Here is a 14675-nt window from a genome sequence, read left to right as displayed (position 1 = left end):
AGGCCCTAGAGTGGCAGCATGTGACGGATAACGTCAATGCTGTTGCCTCAGAAGGTCGGAGTGTGGCCGAGGTGAAAAAAAAGTGGTCAGACATAAAAGTAGACGCAAAAAAGCGCCTGGCAGCACACAGGCAGAGCGTCTGTGCCACGGACGGGGGGACGGGCCAACCGGAGCTCACCCCGCTGGAGGAAAAACTGGCGGGGATCATCAAAGACTCCCTCCTGAATGGAGTGGTGACGGAGGTGGAGGGGGACACCGATGCCGGCCCACAAGAAGCAGAAGACCAAGGTATGTCATTTGTATTCCCATATGTGAAAAGAGTGTAAACCAAATGCATCAAAGTTGTGTTCACCCATTTATGTACAGAAACGATTGAGACTCCGTTCACAAAACAAGTGACTTTATTCAACTTTTTTTTTGTAGTTGCTGCGGGTCCAAGCGAGGTCAGTGGTGCTGCAGCTGAGCCACGTGCGCCCAGTGTCTCCACTGCACCTCGTGCATCCCAGCCCTCCAGCAGCCGTGTCCTCTCAGATGCAGTCCTGCAGACACAGAGAGACACAGTCACTGCAATCAATGAAGTTGCTGGAGAACTGCGGGAGATAAAACGTGTCCTGTCCGAGCTCAACACCACCATCAAGGAGTTAATCAATAAATGATTATTTTGAATCTGTTTCCATACCTGTATTTTTATAAGCGACGCATCACATCCAAACGCTGGCGCACGGCAGCAGCGTTTGGCTCAAATGCCTGGGGATAGGGGTCCGGGTCGGGGCCAAGACGATCAGCGTCGGGGGGCAGGGCCACATCCCTCAGTTTTGCCACGTTATGCAGCACAGCACATGCTCTAACAATGTTGCAGACCTTCTCGGGCTTGTAGGCTAGCGTTCACCCTGTCCTGTCGAGACACCGCCACCTGCCCTTCAGGAGCGCGATGGTGTGCTCTACAATACTGCGCGCCTGGCTGTGGCGCAGATTGTAGGTGCTCTCCTCTGCGCTCTGTGGGTTGGGAAAAGGGGTGAGCAGCCACCGCTTGAGGGGGTATCCACTGTCGCCTGCAAGGTCGGTGAACGGGTTAAACACAAATACAGAATTGCAAGTCTCAGGATTTCCACATTAATTATCCGTACCTAGAAGCCAGCCATCACGTACAGCGCCGGCCTCCAGTCTGCGCCCAACACTGCTGTGTCTCAGTATAAATGAATCATGGGTTGATCCAGGCCACCGAGCCACTACATTTGTGAGCAACATGTCTGCATCACATACAATTTGGACATTGAGGGAATGGAAATGCTTACGATTAATGAAAGCAAATTCATTCTCACTCGGTGCCCTTATAGCAACATGAGTGCAGTCAATGGCACCGATTACATTTGGGAAACCGGACATTGCTGCAAATTGTGCTTTTTTATTTGCCTGTTCACCCACCGTATAAGGAAACTTTATGTACTGATTCGACAAACCAATTATACCTCCTAACACGTCTGGCATGACACGGCTGAAGGTTGGCTGGGATATCCCTGACCTGTCTGCCAATTCCCTCTGGAATGTGACGGTTGCCAGAAACCCGATTGTTGTGAGCACTTGGAGCGGGACTGGCACGGCGTGGTTTCTGCGGGTGCTCCTCTCTAAGGCTGGGCCCAATGCCGCACACAGATCCAAGAGGACAGCTCGTGGGAGTCGGAAACGGCTCATCAGCCACTCATCACTGTTGGCCAGTGGATCTTGCTGGTCTCTGAAGTTCCGCTCCCTCCGTATCCTTCCGTTTGCCACATCCTCTAACAGTGCCAAAGCAGCCATTGTGCGTCATGACGCATTGTGAGTACCTGCCTTTATATGCCCATCTATTAGGTGGAATCTGCTACACGTGTGAGGATTACCCCGATTAACTAACAGTTCTTCAGACTAACAATATAAGATCATTATAGTCTTTATTTGTATGGCAACAAAACACAGTTACAAAGTGTTTTATGCGTTATGCATTGAAAACGGAGATGAAACGGAATGGGCTATATGATATAGGATGTTAATATATTACACTGCATTCATATCAGTGTGAACATACTTTGCCCTGCTGTTGTCTTACTATTGTCCTAAATCATATGTTTCCCGTGTGCACTCCAGGGAGTATGTTATTCATTGTAGAAATAGTGTTTTTTTTTATGGCTACATTTCTTGCAAATGAACTGTTCATATATGAGAGGTAATATAACTATTTATTTTAAACGATCAGTATCAGTTTCACACAGTTTCTCCCGTTTCTTTCTTCTGCCATCAGTGGCGCAGTTTCTCATTACCCCAGTTATGTGCGTACGCATGGGTCAGAGTTGGCGTGGAGGACCGCACATTTTCCCGTCAAGTTCTCTTTTTATAAATCCCACGGTTTGCGTAGAGAGTGGCGTACGCCTTCTTTTGTGCGTACGCAACGTTTATAAATGAGGCCCCTGGACTTTGCACATTTCGTGCACTGCGCAGGCTCGCGCAGGCACACCTCCCGTCTGGCCCACCCGCGCAAATGGGAAAGAGGGAGGAGAAGAAGGCGTGAGTGGGAGACGAGGAGGAGACGAGGCGTGGACTGGGATTAATACAGCCGATTCAGATCTTCACCAATCAAATGAGCTCCTCTCCTCTCCTTTAATGCGTTAGGGGAGGTTCAGTGCAAAATCCGTCACTTGACAACCCGATGCCAGAAGCAGCGCCGCCGCTCCCACCACGCGCGTCACGCGCTGTGCGCGCGTATCATAATAATAACAATGCCGATATTATAAAAAAACCAGAGGGGTATTCCACCAAACTCGCTAATTAAAGCGGCGCTTACCTGGTTAAGCCTGGTTAGAACTAACGCCAACTTCCACTTGCGGCTAAACCCGTTCCATTAACGCATTTCAGCCGCGCCTTGTTGAGGCTAATTCAAGCCAGGTTAAAGTTGTCTTGTGTTACGCCGTTCACGGGATATGAAGCCAGACCAGAACCGTGAATGTCGAATCATCGAGAAAATGGCAGAAAAGCCAGCGCAAAAAATATTGATGGAACTGTATGAGGAGTACAAACCCATCAATACTGTAGTGATAAATAAAAATCGCGAGGCTGCTTGGGCAAGAATTGCCGAACGATTAAATACGGAAGTACCGTTAAGAGTAACATGTTCTAATATAACTCTGACTACGATTTCTCGAACGTGACGATAGTGTAGAGGTAACGTGCCGTCTTTGCATGCCGCCGGCCACGGTTCAATTCCAGACTATGTAAGTTTAAGAAACTTCTTTCTTTGTCCGGAACTCTCTCTCTCTCTTTTTTTTTAGATAGGCCTAGTAAATGCATCTACATCATTGACCAACTCATTTATCTCAACAATTCAATGAACACATTCAATGAACGTATTAATGAACTCACCTGAAAGGAATTTATGTGGCTGACAATTGCATGCAGCAATGCCTTTGTCATTGGGATCTATAACATGCTATTAATAATAACATCTTTATGCCTATCATGTTTTTGCAAGTTATATTTGGGTTCTGGGGAAATTGTATGACATATTTATCATAGTTAAGGTAAAATGTTGGTCTAATTCTCAATTATACAGGCAAAAAAAACAACAACAAAAACACACATGAGATGTCTTCGCCGGGATGTGAACCTGGGATGCCCACATCCGGGGGCAGGAGCATCACCACTCACCCAACTGGGGGCTTTAGATAAAAATATGGCCAGTCGGTCTTAAACAAAATCAACGATTTATTCATATTTTTTTAATTGCAAGCGTGTATTCTTAGACGCTTGATGAAAATATAGTCTGTTTGTACTTGATATAGGCAAGGCAAGGCAAGGCAACTTTATTTGTATAGCACATTTCATACACAAGGCAGACTCAAAGTGCTTCACATCATAAAACAAAGTGAGAAGAAAAAATAAAAAAAAAATAGAAGAATTAAAAGAAAATAATAAAAATTTTAAAAATGCATTACAGAAAGAAAATAGAATAAAAACATATTTGCAATAATTAAAAACAGTGCAGACATTAAAAGATTTAGCAGAAAGCTATGGTGAACATAAAAGTTTTCAGTCTAGTTTTAAAAGTGGTCAGAGTTGGGGCAAGTCTTACATCTTCAGGAAGTTTATTCCAGCCATTTGTTGCATAGTGACTAAATGATGCTCTCCCGTGATTGTTGTTTACTCTGGGAATCACTAACAGATTGGTCTCAGAAGATCTTAGTGGTCTAGAAGGCTTATGTAGTGGGAGCATATCAGTGATATACTTCGGTCCTAGACCATGTAGTGATTTATATGTGAGCAGGAGGATTTTGAAATCAATCCTCTGACATACAGGGAGCCAATGTAAGGATTTAAGAATTGGTGTAATGTGCTCACATTTTTTGGTCTTTGTAAGAACTCTAGCAGCAGCGTTCTGAACAAGCTGTAGCTGCCTGACAGTTTTTTTCGGAAGACCTGCAAGGAGACCATTACAGTAGTCTAGCATACTAGTAATAAAGGCATGTACAAGTTTTTCTAAGGCTTGAGCTGACATGAGCCCTCTAAGTCTTGCTACATTATTTAGGTGGTAGTAGGCTGATTTTGTTACTGATTTAACGTGACTGTCGAAATGTAAATCAGAATCCATAATAACCCCAAGATTTCTGGCTTTGTTTGAGGTTTTCAGGGACAGAGAGTGAAGGTGTTGAATTACTTTAAACCTTTCTTTTTTAGCACCAAAAACAATTATCTCAGTTTTGTCCTCATTTAGTTGTAGGAAGTTTTGGCACATCCAGTCTTTGACTTGCTCAATGCACTGGCACAGAAGATCTATGGGGCGATAGTCGTTTGGTGATAGTGCTACATAGATTTGGGTGTCATCGGCATAGCAATGGTGGTCAATGTTATTATTTTGCATGATTTGTCCTAGTGGGAGCATGTAGATGTTGAATAAAGTTGGCCCCAAGATTGAACCTTGGGGGACTCCACACGTTACATTGGTAGGTTCTGATACAAAGTTGCCAATGGAAACAAAATAGTTCCTATCTTGTAGATATGACTTGAACCAGTTTAAGACTGTGCCTGAGAGCCCCACCCAGTTTTCCAACCTGTCCAAGAGTATTGAGTGGTCGACAGTGTCAAATGCAGCACTGAGGTCTAATAGCATTAATATTGAAGTTTTGCCAGAGTCTGTGTTAAGACGGATGTCATTTACAACTTTAATAAGGGCCGTCTCGGTGCTATGAAAAGGTCGAAATCCTGACTGGAAGTTGTTGTGGCAGCCAGTTGAAGCCAGGAAGTGATTTAGTTGTTGGAGGACAACTTTCTCAATTATTTTACTTATGAAGGGTAGATTTGAAATTGGTCTGTAGTTGTTGATAATAGAGGCATCTAGGCTCCGCTTTTTTAGAAGAGGTTTAATGACTGCAGTTTTGAAGGCCTTTGGGAAATTGCCTGATTGAATGGAGTTATTAACTATTTGCAATACGTCTATTGATAGGCAGTCAAAAACATTCTTGAAAAAGTTGGTAGGTAAAGCATCAAGGCAGCAGGTGGATGATTTTAGATTTGTCACCGTATCCACTAGAGTTTTAGAGTCTATGGCATTAAAGCTTGCCATCATTGCTGTGTTACTTTTGCCTGAACAGGGTGGTGATCCAACTTTTTTGTTTGAGATATTGATGGCGCGTCTGATGCCTTCAATTTTATTAGTATAAAAGAATGCAAACTCATTGCATTTCTGCGTGGAATGGAGTTTAGCTGGTATTTGTGTTGGGGGGTTGGTCAGTCTGTCAAAAGTTGCAAATAGGGTTTTCGCCTTATTAGTGTTGTTGTTTATGATATTGGAGAAGTATGTTTCTCTCGCACTTTTTAAGACTAGATTGTAGGCCCGGAGGCTCTCTTTATAGATGTCATGGTGAATATGAAGTTTAGTACTCCGCCAGATTCGTTCAGCCTTCCTGCACTCTCTTCTCTGGGCTGTCACAACAGCAGCTTTTCTCCAGGGTGCCTTTTGCTTACCAGAAATTGTTTTAACCGTAGCAGGTGCAATGACATCTATGACATTCAGAATTTTGGAATTAAAGATGTTTACAAGATCATCAGCATGACATGGGTTTAGAGGTGGTAACGAGGAAATGGCATTTTTAAAGAGTACATTGGCATGTTCATTGATGTACCGCTTTTTGACCTTATTTGATTCTGTTTGTGTGTCAGGAATGAAAGAAATATTAAAGAAAACACAGAAGTGATCAGACAATGAAGGATCAGTCACAAAAACATCAGAAACATGGAGACCTTTTGTGATAATCAGGTCCAGGGGGTGTGTCCCTTACAATGAGTAGCCTCTTTCACATGTTGAGAAAGGTCAAATGTGTCTAGAATATTAAAAAGTTCTTTTGCACCCTTGTCATTCAAATCATCAATATGAAAATTAAAGTCACCAGTTATAACTAGGCAGTCAAAATCAGTGGAGATGCTAGACAATAATTCAGTAAAATCATCGAAAAAATTTGACGAATATTTAGGTGGCCTGTAAATAATTAACCGGAGAACTCTGGGAGAGCATTTCAACACAGCACAAAGATATTCGAATGATGGAAAAACACCAAGGGACATCTGTTTCCCCTGAAATGTATTTTTAAATATAGCAGCAACCCCTCCACCTCTTTTCCCAGATCTACAAACATCAATAAAATTATAGTTGGGGGGTGCTGTCTCGATCAGAATGCTTGCACTGTTATTTTGTTCTAGCCATGTTTCAGTTAAAAACATAAAATCAAGTTTAGAAGTGGTAATAAAATCATTGACTAAAAATGATTTGTTATTAAGAGACCTTACATTTAGCAGACCCATCCTGATGGTGTTATTGACAGGCTTTGAGGTTGACTTTGATTTTGAGAGAACAGGAATGAGATTGTTTAGGTTAGCAGTGTGTTCAAGTTTCCCAATGTTTACTCTCTTAGTAGTCACAACAGGAATACAGAAGGTGCCATGTTTTGATGTAGGCGACCTTGGGTCCAGCTGATAATGCGGTCTACTGCTGAACCCTTTTCTGTCTCAGTAATATTCAGGGCTGCTGTCAGGGTGGGGAGGGGGTGGCCAAAAGGGAAGAGGTGGCCATAAGGGAAGAGTCTTGGAGGTCTTGGATTTTAGTGACTTAGTTGCAGCTTTGAGAGAGGGGGTCTTGGATTTTGGTGACTTCGTTGCAGCTTTGGAAGAGGGGGTCTTGAGTTTTGGTGACTTAGTTGCAGCTTTGGAAGAGGGGGTCTTGGATTTTGGTGACTTCGTTGCAGCTTTGGAAGAGGGGGTCTTGAGTTTTGGTGACTTAGTTGCAGCCTTGGGAGAGGGGGTCTGAGTAGGGCGGGGGGTAGGTGGGGGTAGCTCCTGGAATTCCAAGGGGGAGGAGGGGAGAGAAAGTTTTATTGGAGGGAGGGAGAATGGCGAAGACCTGGATTGGGATTTGGGAGGGGTGGGGGAGGGATCTACATTCAGTCCTCCTTCGACGTTGTTGATAATCTGAGAAGGGCGGGGGGTAGGTGGGGGTAGCTCTTGGAACTCCAAGGGGGAGGAGGGGAGAGAAAGGTTTATCGGAGGGAGGGAGAATGATGAAGACCTGGATGGAGATTTGGGGGGGGTGGGGGAGGGATCCACATTCAGTCCTCCTTCGACGTTTCTGATAATCTGTGTTTCGTCTTCCCTCTTTGTTGGTTCCTCTCATCTCTTGTCCTTGGCGACAGATGGATGACGCAGGCAGTAAGACATGTTGGTGATGAATAGCTTTGCCCCTAGCTTATTTAGGCAAAGTCCGTTTGTCTTAAAAAGATGTATTTTTATAAGCGACGCATCACATCCAAACGCTGGCGCACGGCAGCAGCGTTTGGCTCAAATGCCTGGGGATAGGGGTCCGGGTCGGGGCCAAGACGATCAGCGTCGGGGGGCAGGGCCACATCCCTCAGTTTTGCCACGTTATGCAGCACAGCACATGCTCTAACAATGTTGCAGACCTTCTCGGGCTTGTAGGCTAGCGTTCACCCTGTCCTGTCGAGACACCGCCACCTGCCCTTCAGGAGCGCGATGGTGTGCTCTACAATACTGCGCGCCTGGCTGTGGCGCAGATTGTAGGTGCTCTCCTCTGCGCTCTGTGGGTTGGGAAAAGGGGTGAGCAGCCACCGCTTGAGGGGGTATCCACTGTCGCCTGCAAGGTCGGTGAACGGGTTAAACACAAATACAGAATTGCAAGTCTCAGGATTTCCACATTAATTATCCGTACCTAGAAGCCAGCCATCACGTACAGCGCCGGCCTCCAGTCTGCGCCCAACACTGCTGTGTCTCAGTATAAATGAATCATGGGTTGATCCAGGCCACCGAGCCACTACATTTGTGAGCAACATGTCTGCATCACATACAATTTGGACATTGAGGGAATGGAAATGCTTACGATTAATGAAAGCAAATTCATTCTCACTCGGTGCCCTTATAGCAACATGAGTGCAGTCAATGGCACCGATTACATTTGGGAAACCGGACATTGCTGCAAATTGTGCTTTTTTATTTGCCTGTTCACCCACCGTATAAGGAAACTTTATGTACTGATTCGACAAACCAATTATACCTCCTAACACGTCTGGCATGACACGGCTGAAGGTTGGCTGGGATATCCCTGACCTGTCTGCCAATTCCCTCTGGAATGTGACGGTTGCCAGAAACCCGATTGTTGTGAGCACTTGGAGCGGGACTGGCACGGCGTGGTTTCTGCGGGTGCTCCTCTCTAAGGCTGGGCCCAATGCCGCACACAGATCCAAGAGGACAGCTCGTGGGAGTCGGAAACGGCTCATCAGCCACTCATCACTGTTGGCCAGTGGATCTTGCTGGTCTCTGAAGTTCCGCTCCCTCCGTATCCTTCCGTTTGCCACATCCTCTAACAGTGCCAAAGCAGCCATTGTGCGTCATGACGCATTGTGAGTACCTGCCTTTATATGCCCATCTATTAGGTGGAATCTGCTACACGTGTGAGGATTACCCCGATTAACTAACAGTTCTTCAGACTAACAATATAAGATCATTATAGTCTTTATTTGTATGGCAACAAAACACAGTTACAAAGTGTTTTATGCGTTATGCATTGAAAACGGAGATGAAACGGAATGGGCTATATGATATAGGATGTTAATATATTACACTGCATTCATATCAGTGTGAACATACTTTGCCCTGCTGTTGTCTTACTATTGTCCTAAATCATATGTTTCCCGTGTGCACTCCAGGGAGTATGTTATTCATTGTAGAAATAGTGTTTTTTTTTATGGCTACATTTCTTGCAAATGAACTGTTCATATATGAGAGGTAATATAACTATTTATTTTAAACGATCAGTATCAGTTTCACACAGTTTCTCCCGTTTCTTTCTTCTGCCATCAGTGGCGCAGTTTCTCATTACCCCAGTTATGTGCGTACGCATGGGTCAGAGTTGGCGTGGAGGACCGCACATTTTCCCGTCAAGTTCTCTTTTTATAAATCCCACGGTTTGCGTAGAGAGTGGCGTACGCCTTCTTTTGTGCGTACGCAACGTTTATAAATGAGGCCCCTGGACTTTGCACGTTTCGTGCACTGCGCAGGCTCGCGCAGGCACACCTCCCGTCTGGCCCACCCGCGCAAATGGGAAAGAGGGAGGAGAAGAAGGCGTGAGTGGGAGACGAGGAGGAGATGAGGCGTGGACTGGGATTAATACAGCCGATTCAGATCTTCACCAATCAAATAAGCTCCTCTCCTCTCCTTTAATGCGTTAGGGGAGGTTCAGTGCAAAATCCGTCACTTGACAACCCGATGCCAGAAGCAGCGCCGCCGCTCCCACCACGCGCGTCAGGCGCTGTGCGCGCGTATCATAATAATAACAATGCCGATATTATAAAAAAACCAGAGGGGTATTCCACCAAACTCGCTAATTAAAGCGGCGCTTACCTGGTTAAGCCTGGTTAGAACTAACGCCAACTTCCACTTGCGGCTAAACCCGTTCCATTAACGCATTTCAGCCGCGCCTTGTTGAGGCTAATTCAAGCCAGGTTAAAGTTGTCTTGTGTTACGCCGTTCACGGGATATGAAGCCAGACCAGAACCGTGAATGTCGAATCATCGAGAAAATGGCAGAAAAGCCAGCGCAAAAAATATTGATGGAACTGTATGAGGAGTACAAACCCATCAATACTGTAGTGATAAATAAAAATCGCGAGGCTGCTTGGGCAAGAATTGCCGAACGATTAAATACGGAAGTACCGTTAAGAGTAACATGTTCTAATATAACTCTGACTACGATTTCTCGAACGTGACGATAGTGTAGAGGTAACGTGCCGTCTTTGCATGCCGCCGGCCACGGTTCAATTCCAGACTATGTAAGTTTAAGAAACTTCTTTCTTTGTCCGGAACTCTCTCTCTCTCTTTTTTTTTAGATAGGCCTAGTAAATGCATCTACATCATTGACCAACTCATTTATCTCAACAATTCAATGAACACATTCAATGAACGTATTAATGAACTCACCTGAAAGGAATTTATGTGGCTGACAATTGCATGCAGCAATGCCTTTGTCATTGGGATCTATAACATGCTATTAATAATAACATCTTTATGCCTATCATGTTTTTGCAAGTTATATTTGGGTTCTGGGGAAATTGTATGACATATTTATCATAGTTAAGGTAAAATGTTGGTCTAATTCTCTGATCTAAAGACAATTATACAGGCAAAAAAAATAACAACAAAAACACACATGAGATGTCTTCGCCGGGATGTGAACCTGGGATGCCCACATCCGGGGGCAGGAGCATCACCACTCACCCAACTGGGGGCTTTAGATAAAAATATGGCCAGTCGGTCTTAAACAAAATCAACGATTTATTCATATTTTTTTAATTGCAAGCGTGTATTCTTAGACGCTTGATGAAAATATAGTCCGTTTGTACTTGATATATGTAATTTTGGTAATTTTTGGTCTTTCACGTGACGAAATCACGAGGACTAGGCTTGGCGGAACCTTCTGCTGGTACAGTTGTTTCCGACAGACGGACTTCTCTGAAACCCCCGCTAAAGTAAGCCTGATGGTTAGCCTGCCCCGGGGCAGGCTAGTTTGGTCGGATAAATTCCCATGGTTACTTAGCGGAGAGTGCCTCAAGTCACGTTGATGGAACGCAACTCTCGCTAAAGGTAGCGAGGCTTATCGAAATTAGCCCGGCTTTGCACTTAGCGAGTTTGATGGAATACCCCTCAGGTTGGAGCTGGCGAGCTTTCAGCGCAGTCTCGGCGAGGCTTTTTGCCACGAAACTTCCGCTACGCCAAGCTGACTCTGTGACGCCTCCCCCTGCTGGGCCGCCACACCCATCTTGGCGCAGGCGATCCACCAAACTGACCGTGCGCAAGGCTGCGCGGGTCGAAACTTGCATTGCGCCGGCTCCGCCACCCTGCGCTGCGCCACGAAACTAGGGCCCGATGTGTTTAATTTAACAAGAGCATTGAAATGTCATTACCTCGGCCATTTATTTAGTGTTTGTTGATTTTTATATATATACGGTATATATATATATATCTTGTGTTGTATTTTATCTGTGTGTTTTGTGATTTCTGTGTCATGTATGTGTAGTAACTTTTCTGCTGCTGTCTTGGCCAGGCTTCCCTTGAAAAAGAGGCCATTGTGTCTCAATGGGACCGACCTGGTTAAATAAAGGCAAAATAAAAATAAAATAAATATATATATATATATATATATATATATAATTTTAATCAATTTTCAAGTGTAAAAAAAATAGTACAAGTCTGTATAATAGTAAGGTGTCAACACAAAAGTTGCTGCAACAAATGTGAGAATGGAAATAGCAATTATATATATACACACATATATCCATCATAATGTCTATGAGCTCATAGACTTTGACATTTTATTTAAATGTATGAATTGATTTATCACAAGAAGCCTGAAAACCAACTATATTAATATTTTTTACAAGATATTTTTCATAAAGTACTAAATTAATTAATTCATGATTTTTCATGCATTACGTCATGAATACATTAACCATAAATCTTACCTAAAAGGTCCTTACTCTCCTACATTAACTGTGATGATAATGTGCTTGAAAAGTAAAAAAGTAAAAGAAAAAGTTTTCCCCCTTTTTTTCAGCAGCAGTCAGGACTGACAATGTTAGTGTGAATAAACACACATTTAATTATTTGTTTTAAATCATTTTGTTAACAATGGCATACAATTCATTGACATAAAAAACATTTAACAGGCAAACAATTTAGAAAATGAGTTTGAATATATCATTTTTAACAAAATACCTTGAGCATAAATTGATGCATTTCACGAGTAAATTGCAGAGTTCATAATAATCTACTGATAAATCTCAACTTATTTTTAATATGTTAGAGATCTTACATTTGATTTCTTTTGTCCTAAGACAGTACACCAAAGGATTTACTAGAGAGGGACCAAGGACGGCGCCGATCGTTAAACCATGACGAGCCTCGAGAGTCAGTACAACACCTAACCTGGTCAAGATAACGGAGATAAATAATGGACAGTAATAACATGTGACCACGATTAAGTGACTCAAACAAGTGCCTCCCATTCTTCTTTTTTCACTGTTTGAGGATAATTTCACAAAATATGTTATCCAAAAGTATGACAGGCAAATAAAGGTGAAAGTGAAAAATATCAGAAAAAACACTATGATGGTAACCAGATTGAAATAGTAAGTTAGGTCAACACAAGTTGTTCGTATTATGGCAGCAAAGTCACAGAAAGTGTACTTCAGCGTTGAGTGGCAGTGAGGGAGACGAAGCAGAGTTGCAGGCAGTATAGCCACAAAAGCACAAGCAGCAATCCACAGAATACATGTAAGGACAATTGTGCGCACATTTGTTAAGTAATTGTGGTACTGATAGGGATAGGCAATAGCAATCAATCGATCAAAAGCCATAGCCCATAAAGCAAACATCTCCATCACACCTCCCAAGTGGAACATAAACATTTGAACTAAGCACGGCACATACGTTATAGTCTTAACCCCGGCGACCAAAACCCCAATCATTGTCGGACTGCTACTGGAGGTGTACAGTATATCAACAACAGCAAGGTTGCAAATCAGAATATACATTGGTTTGTGTAATCTCTTGTCATAAACAATGAAAAGGATGTTTGTCACATTGGCTAGAATGACTAGAACATAAGTAATCAACATAACCACACCAACTACTAAAGGTCTTTTGGTTTTGTCAAAACCAGCGATAATAAATTCTGTTACTTTGATTGAAGTATTGTACAAAGGCATATTCAATTAAATCAAGCTAAACAGGAGTTCAGGAAAAAATACTTCCTTCAAAGCAAAAAATGATTGAACATAATGTATATCATAACCAACTATGTTTACCAGACAGGATTTACGGCCCAACGTAACAGAAACCTTCTACTGGGCAGATCCATCGTCAAATCCGATGGTTTTTATGGGGTAAAAGGTAAGGGGAGAGGGGCAGGACTTCTGAAGTTCATTTGAGGTTTGATAGTGTGTGAGAAAGTTTGATAGTGTGTGAGAAAGTTTGATAGTGTGTGAGAAAGTTTGATTGTGTGTGAGAGGTTTGATAGTGTGAGAGAGCGTTTGATAGTGTGTGAGAGAGGTTTGATAGAGTTTGAGAGAGGGTTTTTGTGAGAGTGTTTGATAGTGTGTGAGAGAGTTTTTGATAGTGTGTGAGAGAGGTTTGATAGTGTGTGAGAAAGTTTGATTGTGTGTGAGAGGTTTGATAGTGTGAGAGAGCGTTTGATAGTGTGTGAGAAAGTTTGATTGTGTGTGAGAGGTTTGATAGTGTGAGAGAGCGTTTGATAGTGTGTGAGAGAGGTTTGATAGAGTTTGAGAGAGGGTTTTTGTGAGAGGGTTTGATAGTGTGTGAGAGAGTGTTTGATAGTGTGTGAGAGAGGTTTGATAGTGTTAAGTCCTGTAATATTCAATACATCTATCGAAGTTGTGTTCAACAACTTCCCCATCAACAGTGACATGTTTGTTTTCAGGCCGTCGTGAAAAACAGAAGCAACAACGCAAAATAGTTCCAAAGGAAGCTAATTAATGTCTCATGTGAGTGATTACTGTGTGCATGTGTGAGCGTACTCTCTGCTGGTGTCTTTGTACCTTAGAGTATTGCCATTTCAAAATAACAACGTTGTTATTCCAGAACATACAATGTAACAATGTTTCAAAAACATCTTGTTGGAACAAATTTTCTCAAACTATTTTGTGAACATTAACTTATTTTTGTAATTCATCTGAGTTAAGTCCTTAGATTTGGGAAATACTAATGTTGGAAGCAAGGAATGCACAGTAGAAATGTACTGTTGGTGGTAACCCTAACAGGTCCAATACTTGCTAGTGTAGTAGTCAACATTGTGAACGTTAACATACTTGCATGTGTACAACGCGGGTTACTCATGGTTCATCGAGAAGTAATGTACACAATAAACATGGCAACACTCGAGGAGGTTGGTTTTAATGTCAATTCTCAGATCACAGCAACGGAAAAAAGTGAAAGTCGCTTATACGTAGAGGTGAAAACTTCCCGCTTTCCAAGGCGCCCTTCGATTGTAGTTCAAATATATTCATATCCATATTTAGGAGATATGTCTTTTACCATTTATGTAGATATGGGGTGAGTTGTTGCCTTGTGCATTTT

At 43.0% G+C, this 14675-nt stretch overlaps 1 protein-coding gene across 1 annotated transcript; it reads right to left on the bottom strand.

Moving 5' to 3' along the window:
* Positions 1-12361: 12361 nt before the first annotated feature.
* Positions 12362-13288, bottom strand: LOC311019675 (olfactory receptor 13C8-like; the record flags this gene model as incomplete). Its single annotated transcript, XM_084019271.1, has 1 exon — positions 12362-13288. The coding sequence occupies one exon, from the start codon at positions 13286-13288 to the stop codon at positions 12362-12364; it is 927 nt and encodes a 308-aa protein (XP_083875397.1).
* Positions 13289-14675: the final 1387 nt, after the last annotated feature.

The sequence above is a fragment of the Eutrigla gurnardus genome (genome assembly GCF_963514095.1).
Source record: "Eutrigla gurnardus genome assembly, chromosome: 10".
Classification (NCBI taxonomy): domain Eukaryota; kingdom Metazoa; phylum Chordata; class Actinopteri; order Perciformes; family Triglidae; genus Eutrigla; species Eutrigla gurnardus.
The sequence above is the reverse complement of the archived record's forward strand: the minus strand, read 5'-3'. Positions and strand labels throughout refer to the sequence as shown.